General features: G+C 44.2%; 3 protein-coding genes and 1 long non-coding RNA gene across 8 annotated transcripts; 1 reads left to right on the forward strand and 3 right to left on the reverse strand.

Moving 5' to 3' along the window:
* Positions 1–750: 750 nt before the first annotated feature.
* On the reverse strand, positions 751–1,878 carry LOC129604739 (uncharacterized). The gene is made up of 4 exons (XR_008695922.1): positions 1,722–1,878; positions 1,548–1,637; positions 1,426–1,464; positions 751–1,311 (listed from the first exon to the last, which is right to left on the reverse strand). It is a non-coding gene; the product is annotated as an uncharacterized LOC129604739 (long non-coding RNA).
* A 2,256-nt stretch (positions 1,879–4,134) lies between these two features.
* On the reverse strand, positions 4,135–7,316 carry LOC114864582 (uncharacterized). 3 transcript variants are annotated; one of them, XM_029165469.3, is made up of 8 exons: positions 7,093–7,316; positions 6,632–6,721; positions 6,044–6,313; positions 5,616–5,918; positions 5,389–5,546; positions 5,215–5,304; positions 5,093–5,131; positions 4,135–5,018 (listed from the first exon to the last, which is right to left on the reverse strand). In XM_029165469.3, the coding sequence occupies exons 2-8, from the start codon at positions 6,669–6,671 to the stop codon at positions 4,863–4,865; spliced, it is 1,056 nt and encodes a 351-aa protein (XP_029021302.1). In that variant the 5' UTR covers positions 6,672–6,721; positions 7,093–7,316; the 3' UTR covers positions 4,135–4,862. The 3 variants fall into 3 exon arrangements, with proteins under 3 accessions (XP_029021302.1, XP_029021301.1, XP_055368523.1); XM_029165468.3 differs by having other exon boundaries at positions 6,994–7,315; XM_055512548.1 differs by lacking the exon at positions 7,093–7,316 and adding an exon at positions 6,831–6,957.
* Positions 7,317–7,856: 540 nt separating this feature from the next.
* On the reverse strand, positions 7,857–11,383 carry LOC114864584 (uncharacterized). Its single transcript, XM_029165470.3, has 7 exons — positions 10,786–11,383; positions 10,031–10,291; positions 9,476–9,778; positions 9,258–9,400; positions 9,073–9,162; positions 8,951–8,989; positions 7,857–8,876 (listed from the first exon to the last, which is right to left on the reverse strand). The coding sequence occupies exons 1-7, from the start codon at positions 10,823–10,825 to the stop codon at positions 8,724–8,726; spliced, it is 1,029 nt and encodes a 342-aa protein (XP_029021303.1). The 5' UTR covers positions 10,826–11,383; the 3' UTR covers positions 7,857–8,723.
* A 245-nt stretch (positions 11,384–11,628) lies between these two features.
* On the forward strand, positions 11,629–15,555 carry LOC114864581 (uncharacterized). Of its 3 annotated transcripts, XM_029165464.3 has the most exons (10): positions 11,629–11,739; positions 12,037–12,119; positions 12,608–12,741; positions 12,814–12,949; positions 13,098–13,382; positions 13,483–13,821; positions 13,908–14,089; positions 14,237–14,338; positions 14,438–14,536; positions 14,624–15,555. In XM_029165464.3, the coding sequence occupies exons 2-10, from the start codon at positions 12,068–12,070 to the stop codon at positions 14,840–14,842; spliced, it is 1,548 nt and encodes a 515-aa protein (XP_029021297.1). In that variant the 5' UTR covers positions 11,629–11,739; positions 12,037–12,067; the 3' UTR covers positions 14,843–15,555. The 3 variants fall into 3 exon arrangements, with proteins under 3 accessions (XP_029021297.1, XP_040928607.1, XP_055368482.1); XM_041072673.2 differs by having other exon boundaries at positions 12,608–12,949; XM_055512507.1 differs by lacking the exon at positions 11,629–11,739 and having other exon boundaries at positions 11,944–12,119; positions 12,608–12,949.
* The last annotated feature ends 31 nt before the right edge of the window (positions 15,556–15,586 follow it).

Raw genomic sequence — 15,586 nt, forward strand, 5'->3', positions numbered from 1 at the left:
ATTCCTGCAAAACTCACCTCACTTTCCTCCCACACTGTGCTGTGGGCGAGACAAGTGGCCACAGCGGACGTAGCAGGTTCAAGTGTGTCACAGCCTCCCTCCATCATCAGAGGCAGAACTACAATGTATTTACATTGATGTAAATCTCATTGTAGAAATGGAAATAATGTAATGAGAGGACTTTACAAAACGCCCCAGTTCAGATGTTGTGTCATTTAAAACCCATAAAATCCAGACCTCAGGCCAGTGTCTGCTTTGTGTACATTATGTTGTAGCTTCAACGGTTACCATGGCAGCGCCGAATGTGGGAATGGGGAGCGGTTGTAACAGGCTCATTATCATTTAAAGCAACAGGCACCAAAACAGCGCAATCCACGGCCGGTTGCTGCAGACGGGGCATAAAAGAGGGCGGAGATTGGTCCGCTGCTCATCACTCACTCTTAAGTGATATGATGCATTGAAACCTGGAGGCATCTGAAAGCTTTCTTACGTTACTCTGCGTGTGGGTAATTGGTCTCTGTGGCGTCGTAGTTTCCCATAAGAACACATGAAGCTGCAACTCGTGCTCAGAGTTTCCTCTGCGAACCAGTTGTGTAGTGGAGGGTATTTTTTTACTTGATGGGCTGCGTGGCTGCAGCTCGTATAGTGGTAAATTATAGAATATTGTTATAAGTCAAGTTTAAAGTCAAGGTTGTGGAACAAATTTGTACAACAATTTAAAAATTGAAACAAAACACATTTATCAAAACATACAAATACAGTTTGTATGGCTTAAAAAAATACAATACACAATTTTAAATGTATATAACCAAAGATGTATGTAACAGACATTCATTCAAAATACAGTATACAACTTGAACAAGTCTATTGAACTGAAGAAATTTTAAAGCCTTAAAATTGTTTCAAGTGTGTGGTTACTGCTGACTGACACATTCAAACCGCTCGGTTCAGAGGTGATGCCGCTTCCAGTTGAAAGCGGCAGGGGGAAAAGGCAGATGGTGGTTTTCATTGAACACTGTGGGCAAACTGTGACTGTAAATCACATTCACATCCTGTAAACGTTGTGTATAAGCCCTGCTTGCCACAGTGATAGGCTCCTAGGTTGTTTAGCATCTAAAATGAGTAAGGCACATTTCTTATTTATATATTGCTTGTGAATGAAGGCTTCCATTTGAAGTTGAGTTTGTCTGAGGTATAAACATGTTGGTAAGTTGAGTCTGAACTGAGAGGAAGCGACAAGGGGAAGCGCATCCCCTTCAGCTCGAACCGCGGCTCGTCGTCACTGAGGCTGAGGACAGTTGGAGCTGGAACCTGGAGAGAACATGGCATTAATAGAAACTGAAATAGTTCTTACTACACAAAACCAGTGGCTGGGAGTTTGACACGAGACGTAAGTGTTGCTCAGACTGAGAAGGAGAGTCTCACCTCAGCATTAGCAGCGTTCACGGCCGGTGGGTTCTGTACCTGCAGAGGAAAGGAGGGTGGGCGTTCAGAGCTGAAGCGCTAACACAGCGTAAGGAGAGGTTCAACTGAGAACACACACTAACCAGCGGGTTGCTGTGAGTATAAGCAGGCACTGGGTACGGTGGCAGCCAAGGCTGACTGGGCTGCCATGGTGCAGCAGGCTCATAGCTATACTGCAGTTTGGAGTAAGCAAAGAAATGAACAAACAGAAGCGATTTCTCAGCTCAGTGCAAGTGTGTGATGCCGGTTCTGTTCACCTCCGGAGGAGCCACAGCTGGTTCAGAGACGGTCTTAACAGAAGATGCCAAGACTTTGCAGCACTGCACGCAGCAGCAGCAGCAGCCGATAAGTGCAACAACCCCAACAGTAATGCCAATGGTTCCGTAGGGAGGGTCTTTATGTGTAGTAAGTAGTCAGCAGATAACAGGTTTAGAATATAGACCACAGAAGAAGAAAAAGCTAAACACAGTCCACTTACCAATCTTTCTCAGATTCAACTCTAACGCCATCTCATCGTAACCCTCATATTCAATGGAGTAAGTGTCTGTGGGCAGATCCATGATGTATGTCGCCCCATACGTCTCTTCTACAACATCAGCGAGACCTCAAGATCAAGGAGAAAATATTCGCACTTAATGCAGGTATGATCATCTGGAGGACAAACTGTCAAACTATTTACTGTTTGTGTGGTGAAATCCAGACCATGGTCTTCCTCACCTACTAATGTAGTTCATTCATACGATGGGATTAAGGGGATCTTAATAACGAATCAGTTACAAAACAGTGATGATAAAACAGGAGGCTTCAACGAGGCTACAGTTTATACCACAGATTTAATAATGTAGTTTACAGATTAATGCGAGTTGAGTTGAGTGACTAGTAGTTTACAGTCAACAAAGAAGCGTCTCTAACTCTTTGTTGAAGGAGGAAACGTTTTTTTCAGTTACTCACCCACAAAAACAAAGGCTCCCAACAGCAGCAACAAAATCATTCTTCTCCACCGTGATCACAAATCAGAAGCCACAGTAGTAGTAGTATTTGCTGTTTAAAGTACAATTGGAAAACTCATTAACACTGCAGCTCTGCAGTTTAACGATTAGTTCTGGGCAGGGGATGTTTCATGGAGCCACCTACGAGGTGTCACGTCTGGGCTTTTGGTTACCATTTCCTGTTTAGTTTTGACATTTCCTGTTTCCAGTTCTGGTTTTGGGGCGGTGGGTAGCACCGTCGCCTCACAGCGAGAAGGTTCTGGGTTCGATTCCCGGAGGCAGCTGTTATGGGAAAAATTGTCTCTTCCTTATTTTTATGTGTCTTCCTTATTTCTATGCATTTCTATGCAGTTATTATACGAGTTATGACTTATGTTCTGCAATTAATATCTTATGTTTTGTCTTACTGTATGCATTTGACATTTCACCTAGATTGTTCAATGGTTGTCTCTGCCTGATAGACTCTCAACTCTAGCTCCCAAACCCAAGGTCGGGGAGTTGTGTCTCTGTCTGTTGAGACTTGGTGCTCCTTTCTCACAGATAGTTGGACGTCAGCGATGCAGGTGTGAGAATGTAAATATCTTCACACACACTGCAACAGGGAGGAGATGGTGCATGTAATTAGATTGGGTTAGAAAGACATTCCACCCTAGTCGGACAGAGAAGCTAAAGGACAGAAGTAACTTTAGGATCGTGGGCTCTTTGCATCACACCTTCGTGGTGTGTGCACTGATCTCCCCAGCTGGTTTTTGGTTTGTTGATGTGCACGATCAACATCCATGCTTTTTATTTGCTTTCCCCATTATTTTTATTTTCTTTATTATTTCAATAAATCGCACAAAAGGACAACTCTCTCTCATCTACTTCTTTATGGAAAATTTCCACCACAGCAGCCCTTGTGCCTTTCTGTGTGGAGGTTGCACGTTCTCTCCGGGTTCTCCGGCTTCCTCCCACAGTCCAAAGACGTGCATTAGGTTGATTGGCTTCTCTCCATCCATCCATTTATCCCTCCACCCGTAGGTGTGAGTGGTCGTCTGTCTGTGTGTTGCCCTGCGACCCGTCCAGGGTGTTGTCTGCCTCTCGCCCAGCTCGGATAGGCTCCAGCACCCCCGCGACCCAGCATATGGGATACAGCAGCTTGGAAAATGGATGGATGGTTTCACTTTTCTAGTCACGTGCCCAGTCATCTGTTTCCGTCTAGTTATTTAAACTAAACTAAGTTATTATTTAGTTATAAGTTATAAAATTATAAAAATGATTATTTATTTTTTTAATTATCATATAAAATATTATTATTGTAATAGTAATAATAATTATTATATAAAATATTATTATTGTTATTATTATTATTATAGTCTGAATGCCTCAGTCTCACACTATTTGCTTACAATATACACTGCTAAGTGTTCTTTGATTGTATGATTTTTTTTCATGGCTGAGCACATTTTTTAGTTTAAAACAATGACGCCCAGTCAAGTGTTCAATCTGTTGCGACATCGACGTGTCAACACGTAGAAACAGGGGACGTATTCTTACGTAGGAGCCACTGAGAATACAACCATCCAGATTAAATAAAAGAAGGGGGCCTGTGCTCATGTGTAACTGGTCCCTGTGGCCTTGTAGTTTCCCATAACAACACATGAAGATGCACCTTGCGCTCAGTTAAGTTTTCTCTGGGAACCAGAGGAATTTATTTTCTGATGAGCTGCTGCTCGCAGTAGTGTTAACAGCTTTAATGCACATGATACAACATAGATTTATAAAAAAACATACAAATACGAAGTGTGGCTCCCAAAGAGAAGAGTTATTTGTATATAACCACAAATGTGTGTGCAGTAACAGACATTAACATGCATTCAGGCAAAATAGGCAACATCAACAAGTCTATTGCATAATTTTAAAGCTTTAGACGTGTTTCAAGTGAACATGTGATAAGATCCAGTGATGCCGCTTCCTGTTGAAAGCTGCATAAGGCAGATAGTGGTTCTCATTTTTTAACAATCAGCGCCAATAAAAACACACGTGCACGTGTGACATGTGTCTAATGTAGTTATGACTACTGTAAGTTGACCTGTCTTGTCTCAAATACACACATTCATACATTAATCATGAGGCTACGTTTTGTATCTTCCCTGCAGGAATGGAAGGAAGGATTCACTGAAACTGTGACTGTACATCACATCCACATCGGACCCTGTGGACGTTGTGTACAAGTCCAATGCCCTGCTTAGCACATTGACAGGCTCTTAGGTTGGTGTCACCCATAATAAAAATGAGAAATGAGTGGAAGCACCTTTTTACATAGGTTCTATAAAAATGCACATTATTTGTAATAACCAGGCATCTCCCATTTATATATTGAGTGTCACAGTTACATACTTCAGGATAGACCCTTGTGAATAAAGGCTTTCATTTGAAGTTGAGTTTGTCTGAGGTATAAACATCTTGGTAAGCTGAGTCTGAACTGTGAGGAAGCGTCAAGGGGAAGCGCATCCCCTTCAGCTCGAACCGCGGTTCGTTGTCACTGAGGCTGAGGACAGTCGCATCATAAGCTGGAGCTGGAACCTGGAGAGAACATGGCATTAATAGAACAAGACACGAGACGTAAGTGTTGCTCAGACTGAGAAGGAGAGTCTCACCTCAGCATAAGCAGCGTTCACGGCCGGTGGGTTCTGTACCTGCAGAGGAAAGGAGGGTGGGCGTTCAGAGCTGAAGCGCTAACACAGCGTAAGGAGAGGTTCAACTGAGAAACCACACTAACCAGCGGGTTGCTGTGAGTATAAGCAGGCACTGGGTACGGTGGCAGCCAAGGCTGACTGGGCTGCCATGGTGCAGCAGGCTCATAGCTATACTGCAGTTTGGAGTAAGCAAAGAAATGAACAAACAGAAGCGATTTCTCAGCTCAGTGCAAGTGTGTGATGCCGGTTCTGTTCACCTCCGGAGGAGCCACAGCTGGTTCAGAGACGGTCTCATGAGAAGATCCCAAGCATTTGCAGCACTTCACGCAGCAGCAGCAGCAGCCGATAAGTGCAACAATCCCAACAGAAACACCAATGACTGTGTAGAGAGGGTCTTTTGTATGTGTTTCTGTAACTAGTCAGCAGATAACAGGTTTAGAATATAGACCACAGAAGAAGAAAAAGCTAATCACAGTCAACTCACCAGTCTTTCTCAGCTCCACCTCTAACACCTTGTCACTGCGGCCGTCTCTGATCTCAAAGTATCCCTTGCATGACATCTGTGGGTCCCTCATTAAAATCCCACACGGCCTCAGCAGCTCAAACCCAGAACAGTTCAACTTCTCCAAATACGTCTGCAGCTTTCCTTGATCGACTATTACAATCTTTAAGCCTCTGTCTTCAGACTTGGTTTTTGGGATGAAGTAAATGTTGCAGACATTTGGCTCCAAATCAAAGGAGAACCTGAGTTGTTCACCAGAACCCAATTCGTAGGTCTCCATATTTTCTGGATGAGAAGAGGGAAATAACAGAGAAAGCTAAAGTTACTAGGAACCAATACCAAAACCCGAGCAGTGTACCTTCAACAAAAAGACGAACAAATCAGACCAGCTGAGACAAGATATGTCTCACCTTTCACCTTCAGTGTCCTGCTCTTCAGCTCGTTTTTATATTTGTCTTTCATCACATAGAGGCCACTGTCTCTCTGTGTCACCTGTCTAATGGTGAAAGAGGAAGGTGTCACCTGCAGCCTGCTGTCCTGAGAGTATGAAGGGTCGTCGCGTTTCCACAAGACCTTTGGTCGCCAGGTCCTAAAACTCTCAAATTCAATGGAGTAAGTGTCTGTGGGCAGATCCATGATGCATGTCGCCCCATACTTCTCTTCTACAACATCAGCGAGACCTAAGGAGAAAATATTCACACTTAATGCAGGTATGATCATCTTGAGGACAAACTATTTACTGTTTGTGTGGTGAAATCCAGACCATCGTCATCCTCACCTACTAATGTAGTTCATTCATACGATGGGATTAAGGGGATCTTAATAACGAATCAGTTACAAAACAGTGATGATAAAACAGGAGGCTTCAACGAGGCTACAGTTTATACCACAGATTTAATAATGTAGTTTACAGGTTAATGCCCTTGTGTATATTACAGTCAACAAAGAAGTGTCTCTAACTCTTTGTTGAAGGAGGAAACGTTTTTTCAGTTACTCACCCACAGAAACAAAGGCTCCCAACAGCAGCAGCACTATCATTCTTCTCCACCGTGATCACAAATCAGAAGCCACAGTAGTAGTGGTATTTGCTGTTTAAAGTACAATTGGAAAACTCATTAACACTCAGCAAATCATCATAAGCAGCTCTGCAGTTTAACGATTAGTTCTGGGCAGGGGATGTTTCATGGAGCCACCTACGAGGTGTCACGTCTGGACCTTTGGTTGCCATTTCCTGTTTAGTTTTGACATTTCCTGTTTTGTTTCTACCGGTTTTAGTTCTGGCTTTACTTTTCTAGTCACGTGCCCTGTCATCTGTTTCCGTTTAGTAGTTATCTCAGTGTGTTTAGTTCCCAGCTCATACCTCAGTTCTCTGCCAGATCGTAGCGTGTTATCACCTCAGTCCAGCGGTTCATCATCAGCTCCTGCTCGAATAAAACCGTGTTTCGTTTGTCGTATTTACCAGTCTTCGCCTGTTCCCTGTCGGTGCTTTTGCCTGTAATCTGGATCGCCCGTTGCTGACCGTTGCCTGTCTGACTGATTCTTGCCTGCTGTTGTTTACTGGAGTGATTGCCAATAAACTAACATCCCAGCTAGTTTGTCTCCGGCTGTGCATGCGGGTCCTGCATCACGCTCGCTTCCTGACGGTTCCTGAAACGAGGCGGTTACTGTGGATTCTATAACATATGATGCATTTAAGGGGTGTTGGAAATTACGGTTGGCCAACTCAGAAAACAGCTAATTGGCGACTAAATTTGTTGTTATTCTGGAAAATTAAATATTTATATCACCTATCTTTAATATGAACCTTCAAACCTGTTACTTCTCACCACACAAAAGACCATGAAAGCTATCCAGTTCTGAATAATATTAATAATAATAATATAATAATTAATAATATTATAGTCTGAATGCCTCTGTCTGACACTATTTTCTTACAATATACACTGCTAAGTGTTCTTTGACTGTATGATTGTTTTTCATGGCTGAGCATATTTTTTAGTTTAAAACAATGACGCCCAGTACATCAGTATCCTTTGGTGCAAGTGTTCAATCTGTTGCCACATCGACGTGTCAACAAATCGAAACAGGGGACGTATTCTTACGTAGGAGCCACTGAGAATACAACCGTCCAGATGAAATAAAAGAAGGGGGCCTGTGCTCATGTGTAACTGGTCCCTGTGGCCTTGTAGTTTCCCATAACAACACATGAAGATGCACCTTGCGCTCAGTTAAGTTTTCTCTGGGAACCAGAGGAATTTATTTTCTGATGAGCTGCTGCTCGCAGTAGTGTTAACAGCTTTAATGCACATGATACAACATAGATTTATGAAAACATACAAATACGAAGTGTGGCTCCCAAAGAGAAGAGTTATATGTATATAACCACAGGTGTATGTGCAGTAACAGACATTAACATGCATTTATGAAAACATACAAATACGAATTGTGGCTCCCAAAGACAAGAGTTATATGTATATAAACACAGATGTGTGTGCAGTAACAGACATTAACATGCATTCAGGCAAAATAGGCAACATCAACAAGTCTATTGCATAATTTTAAAGCTTTAGACGTGTTTCAAGTGAACATGTGATAAGATTCAGTGATGCCGCTTCCTGTTGAAAGCTGCATAAGGCAGGTAGTGGTTCTCATGTTTTAACAATCAGCGCCAATAAAAACACACGTGCACGTGTGACATGTGTCTAATGTAGTTATGACTACTGTAAGTTGACCTGTCTTGTCTCAACTACACACATTCATACATTAATCATGAGGCTACGTTTTGTATCTTCCCTGCAGGAATGGAAGGAAGGATTCACTGAAACTGTGACTGTACATCACATCCACATCGGACCCTGTGGACGTTGTGTACAAGTCCAATGCCCTGCTTAGCACATTGACAGGCTCTTAGGTTGGTGTCACCCATAATAAAAATGAGAAATGAGTGGAAGCACCTTTTTACATAGGTCCTATAAAAATGCACATTATTTGTAATAACTAGGCAGCTAATGATAAATAGGAATATCTCCTATTTATATATTCAGTGTCACAGTAACATACTTCAGGATAGACCCTTGTGAATGAAGGCTTTCATTTGAAGTTGAGTTTGTCTGAGGTATAAACATCTTGGTAAGCTGAGTCTGAACTGAGAGGAAGCGACAAGGGGAAGCGCATCCCCTTTAGCTCGAACCGCGGCTCGTCACTGGGGCTGAGGACAGTCGCATCATCAGCCGGAGCTGGAACCTGGAGAGAACATGGCATTAATAGAACAAGACACGAGACGTAAGTGTTGCTCAGACTGAGAAGGAGAGTCTCACCTCAGCATTAGCAGCGTTCACGGCCGGTGGGTTCTGTACCTGCAGAGGAAAGGAGGGTGGGCGTTCAGAGCTGAAGCGATAACACAGCGTAAGGAGATGTTCAACGGAGAACACACACTAACCAGCGGGTTGCTGTGAGTATAAGCAGGCACTGGGTACGGTGGCATCAAAGGCTGACTGGGCTGCCCTGGTGCAGCAGGCTCATAGCTATACTGCAGTTTGGAGTAGGCAAAGAAATGAACAAACAGAAGAAAAACAAGCAATTTCTCAACTCAGAAAAAATGTGTGTGATGCCGGTTCAGTTCACCCCCTGAAGAGTCACAGCTGGTTCAGAGGCGTTCTCATCAGAAGATCCCAAGCATTTGCAGCACTTCACGCAGCAGCAGCCGATAAGTGCAACAACGCCAACAGTAACAGCAATGGCTGTGTAGAGAGGGTCTTTATGTGTTCCTGAAAGTAGTCAGCAGATAACCGGTTTAGAATATAGACCACAGAAGAAGAAAAAGCTAATCACAGTCCACTCACCAATCGCTTTCAGCTTCACGACTAACGCCTTGTCACTGCGGCCGTCTCTGATCTCAAAGTATCCCTCGCATGACGTCTGTGGGTCCCTCATTAAAATCCCACACGGCCTCAGCAGCTCAAACCCAGAACAGTTCAACTCCTCCAAACCCGTCTGCAGCTTTCCTTGACGAACTATTACAGTCTCTAGGCTTTTGTCGACAAACTTAGTTTTTGGGATGAAGTAAATGTTGCAGACGTTTGGCTCCAAATCAAAGGAGAACCTGAGTTCTTCACCTGAAACCAAGTTGTAGGACTCTTCATTTTCTAGACGAGAGGATAGAAAAGACAGAGAAGGTTAAAGATACTGGTAACCAATACCAAACCCTGAGCAGTGTAGGCTCCAGTTATTGTTAGGATTCAAATACAGACCTCCATCTAATGCAATAAGGCAATAAAAACTACAAATGAACTACAATAAATTTGTCAGCTCATTTGATTTATGGTAATGAACAGCAACAGTGACTTAACAAAAAGACGAACAAATCAGATCAGCTGAGACACGAAGAAATGTCTCACCTTTCACCGTTAGCGTCCTCCTCTTCAGCTCAAAATTATATTTGTGTTTCATCACATAGAGGCCACTGTCTCTCTGTGTCACCTGTCTAATGGTGAAAGAGGTAGGTGTCACCTGCAGCCTGCTGTCCTGAGAGTATGAAGGGTCGTCACGTTTCCACAAGACTCTTGACCCCAAGTCCCCATATTCAATGGAATACGTTTCTATGGGCAAATCCACGATCCATGTCGCCCCATACTTCTTTTCTACAAATTCGGAGAGGCCTAAGGAGAAAATATTCACACTTAATGAAGGTATGATCATCTGTTCCTGAAGGAGGATGCAGTAGAACTGTGCTGAGGATGACAAGAGGCTGAGCAGCCGGGAGGGGGCGCACTGCGACTCCCTGTCAAACTGTTCAGTGTTTGTGAAGTGAAACCGAGGCCATCTTCATTCTCACCCACTAATATAGTCCATTCTATATAACTATTATAGTAAATTCTACATGTGAGTTGATCGTAATAACAGATCCGTGAAAAAAAGTAATGAAAAAACACGCAGATTGTCCTTATCTCGCATGCACACATAGAGCGGCGTTCACCCGCGATGTAAACATGTACGTCCGAATTATTAATCAACGGGGCTACAGTTTATACCACTGATTTATTATTGTAGCCTACATTAGCCTACAGCCTACGCCATTTGTGTATATTACAGTCAACAAAGAAGCGTCTCCAACTCTTTGTTCCACGAGGAAACGTTTTTTTCAGTTACTCACCCACAGAAACAAGGGCTCCCAACAGCAGCAACACCATCATTATCCTTCGCGATTACAAATCAGAAGCCAGAAGTTAATATTATTATTATCATAAGGTGCGATTTTACAGCTCATCAACACTATGTGCTGTATATACTACGCGTTACTGTATAAATACTGTAACGCGCGTGGCTTTCACAGCATGGATCTGGGCAGGGACTGTTTTCTGGATCCACCCTAGGAGGCGCTTAGACTCAATTACTTGTGATGCATTAAGGGGTTGTCGGACATTGCTGTTGTTGACAAAGTCAGAAAACAGCTAATCACTATATTTGTTATTATTCTGGAAAAGCGATTATTTATATCATCTATCCTTAATCTGAACCTTCAAACCTGTTATTTCTAGCCACAAACACGATTCTAAAAGCTCTCCAAAATTAAGTTCTTCTTTCATGTTTGCATTGATAATTGGAATATTGTGTCCATTTAACATCCTATAATCAAATACTAATGGTTATTACAAATTTTTAGTCACAAGTCACAGCACAAATTATATCTCCATATACTGTAGACCATATAAAAAATCTCGTGCGCTTTAATATAATATTAATTATTATTATTACTATTAAAGTCTGAACGCTGGAACCTTAGTCTCACTGTTTTGTTACAATATACATACATGGGTGTTTTTTATGGCTGAGCATCATGTATTTTTCTTTGAAACAATGACGCCCAGTCCATCAGTATCCTTTGGTGCAAGTGTTCACTCTGTTGCGACATCGACGTGTCAACACGTAGAAACACGGGACGTATTCTTACGTAGGAGCCACCGAGAATACAACCGTCCAGATGAAATAAAAGAAGGGGGCCTGTGCTCATGCGCGCGCTGCGGAGGACGTCGTTATCCTCTTATCTCCATTCACATAAACGTTCATAAACATTCCGCGGTGGGCTCTCCTTCCACGCATCCTGCAGGTGAGTTGAGGCCCCGTGGGCTCGTTTGTACGTGATGCCACGCTGACGGCCTTGTGGCCCGATGTGTCGACGATAAGTGTCGTTCAGCGGCCGGGAGACGTGTTGAACACCGAGAGCCCCGCACGGATCCGTGTGCGAGGGCATCGCTGCTTCGTGGATGTCGCCTTTCTGGGCCGTGTTCTCCGCAGTGGGCAGCTCCGCGGCTCTCTGTCTGTGGGCTCCCCCTCGTGTAGCCTGGTGATCGCATGTCCGCCCGTGGGGATGAGTGACGATCGCGTGCGTCTGTTCACTTTGCAGAGGAACGAGTGTGGCGTGTGCTGAGGGGAGGATGTCGCCCTGCGTCCTGATCGCTGCTCTGTTCACCCTTTCTGTGGCCGTGGGTAGGTTCCTCAATAAACACGGTCGCGTAATATACGTGTAATGAGGTAAATGTGAGTTTGAAATGCAAATTGGTGGTTTAGGTTAAGCTAAGTTAATAATAACGCCATGATGTTAACTGGCAATTTTATTAAATTCACCTGTAGACTCTTAATTCTACTATTTCTACTGGGGTTGGGGTCTGTTATTATAGGAAAGGGTTCTAAATACAGTCAGGCATCATGTGCGTTAGATCCCTAAAGACAACTCTAAAAGCTGACAAACCCTCAATGTGTAAAACATATAATAACCATTAATGTCATGTGCTGATTATAGACATAAACACATTGTAATTGTAAACTTGCTGACTATGCCAGTATCTCTATAGATATTACTGATCCGTTAATAACAACAGATGGGTTTACAGCAGGTTATACAGTAGCCACCCTTCGTCACATTGCTGTCACCTACATATTTTATAAGTCTGTTGACTTTGTTTCCCCTTTGGCAGCTGAGGGAGAGGAAGAGGTCCAGAGGGTGTGTGTTGGGAATGCGTTTCGTCTGCCTGTGTACTCCACGTACAGGACTGTGGTGTTCACCCCCAGCTCCGAGGGGACGAAGCGTGTCCTGCTGGAGAAAACCATGGTGGGCCAAAGTGTACCTGCACTCGTTGGTGTGCGTTTGCTTGTCTCGTCTAAACCCCGTTTCAAACTGCAGGTGAAGGACCCACGGTTCGAGTGGACCAGAGATAAGATGTTGGTCCTGAGGGAAGTCACTTACGGGGATCAGGGTCTTTATGCAGTCAAAAATACGCTTGGCTTCACCTTCGAGGCTGTTCACCTGGTGGTTTTAGGTACAATGTGTTATCTGTTGTATAAAATAAGACCAATAATATTTTTTTTATCTGCAAACAGCGTATGCAGCTTTTTGCTTTTGCTATGAGGCGAATCCAACAAAGGACACCATCCATCCTCATCTCCACTGTGTCTGTGCTGCTTCAGAGTGCATCCGGTCCTTCCACAGACACTACGGGGAGAGCTTTGAGCACAGCATCCCCGAAAACGGCTCCCTGCTGGAGTTCTCCCCGCGCGGCGCTCCACACGCGGCGTCGCCCATCGTGCTTTGGAACGAGACGGACCCCGAGACCAGCAGCGCGAGGCGAGGCCGGCTGCTGCACAGCAGGAGGGTGTGGGTGGCTGAGAGGGTGACGCAGGCCGACCAGGGCAACTACACGGTGAGAGACGTCCAGGGCAACGTGCTGTCCCACCGGCTGCTCATCGTCCGAGGTGAGTGGCGAAGACGCTGTCTAATGACTTGCTTCAACTGTGGGATCCTATGAGCAGTAATGGTCATATTTTATCTTTCCCTTTCTGCATGTGGATGCAGGGCACTCCTTCAACGTCACCCGCTTCACCAAGGAGTCTCTAAATCTGCCCCTCTTTCTTCCTATTCCTCACGTCCACCTCATTTTTATTCCTACCCGACACCCTGATGAATACTCCGCGGGCCCCTTCGACCCCAAGCCCCCTCGGGGCGCTGTGCAGCTCATTCGCGAGGGCCACATAACGGACTACGACATGCGCTACAGGGGCCTCATCTCCCTGGGCAGGAACGGTTCCCTCAACGAGGTGGTCATATCGAGGCTGACCTCGCGGCACGACGGCGTGTATGAGATCAGAGACGACGACGGCAACTTAGTGTCGTCCACGCTGCTGCAGGTGATCGGTGAGTGCCGCCGCGCGCGGACCGCCTTCATTCCGATGCTCCGGGTCCCGACTAAAGCGCCGCGTGTCCGTGTGCTTCTCCTCCAGAGAAGGGAGGCCGGTGGCGAGCGCTTCTCAAGTCCATCACCGTCCCATCGGGCATGTTTGTGTCACTGGCTGGCTTCATCCTGTTCATGAAGCGCTACCCAAACTGCAGCTTGTCCCAGATCATCACCGGCCTCAGAACAAACCGCACGCCTGCAGCCAACCCTCCGAGGGTCAACATCCAGGTCAGGATACGAGGACAGCCTTCTTACTGGGGGGAGTTCTTACACTGTAGCACGTGTAGAGGCACAGTGAGACTATCGTGCCAGGATGTGATCCCAAAAGTTACTGTACTGTGTTGAGGTTATGTAAATGTACTTGCGTGTGTGCAGGACTACAGCCAACCCGTATCTGAGCCCTCTAGCTACTACAGTCACGCTCAGCAACCAGGAACTCCAAGGAAGTGGACCCCAAGAACCAGTCCAGCTCACGCTGTAAGGCTGATCTACTGAATGAGACAAATTCTCCGGCATTTCCTGTCTTGATTCGTAAGATGTAATCTCTGTCTGTGTGTTGATGTTTGCGTTATCCAGAGTTACAGTCCGGTCATGATAGGAAGTCCAAGAACTGAAACCCAGCAAGCATACAGAGCAGCGGCTAGGAGCTCCCCTAGTCACGCTTCAGCCTCTGGGGTAACGTAGCATTTTATTCAATTCCTGACTACTTGTACGTCTCATATTAAAATATGTTTTTAACCGTGTGTCTTTATTTCATCACAGGTTGAAAACTCTATTGAGGAAGATAAACAGATTTCCTTCTCGGTGTCTGGTGCTTCCAACTGCCTTCAGTCGTCTGAGGACTGCATTCAGTTCCAGATCAATAGGGATGGTAATGAAGAAAAGAGGAGCAGTTCCCAAGGATTTTCCACGCTGCCACTAGACGAGGACACATCTGGACTGTGCAGTGTTTACACATCGGAGAAACTGAACTTCTTATGAGACAAATAACTGAAGCTGGAACAAGAGAGGAAGAAATAAATGTTGGAGAAACTCCACGCTTGGATTCTCAGGAGTTCAGCAATTAAAGGAAAGAAGAACTTCACTGGTGCCTTTTGCATTTTAGCCTGACTTTAATGGTTCTGTATCAGTATTGCATGTGATTTTTCTGAAGCATGAGCTGAGCATTAGCCTTCCTGTCTCATATTACATATTTTTGATAGTGGCCGATGGTGCTCCTGCTCTAACCTACCTCCAAATCCTCAGGACTGATATAATCTGCTTTGTAGTATTTGAGTCTCTGTATCTGTATGTGTGTGTGTAATATGATCACTAGGGCTACATACAAATTTTGAGATATGAGACGAAAATTTTTAAAAGGGAAATATAAAGTACTGTATAGTGATATAGAGGTAGGTGAAGTGTTTTCTCCAGTCATCACAATTCTCACTGCAACAATTAATTATTTCATTAAATGTCAGTTCTGCACTTTACTGATTTTATCATTGTATATATTTTAAACTGTAGTGCATTTACCTTTGACGTGATAGTAATAGTTATGTGAAATGTAATGTTTCACTAAATATTGCAATAGCCTGTTAATCTGTGAACTTTGTGTACATTGTATTATGACCAAATCTTTTTAGTGATAACTGGTTAAATTGCTGCTTGTGATATTTTTGCTCTCTCTCAAACAATAAAATATCTATTTAACACATACTGTCAGATCATTGCTCTGCCGCTAGA

This window comes from Betta splendens, chromosome 10 (assembly GCF_900634795.4).
Source record: "Betta splendens chromosome 10, fBetSpl5.4, whole genome shotgun sequence".
Lineage (NCBI taxonomy): Eukaryota > Metazoa > Chordata > Actinopteri > Anabantiformes > Osphronemidae > Betta > Betta splendens.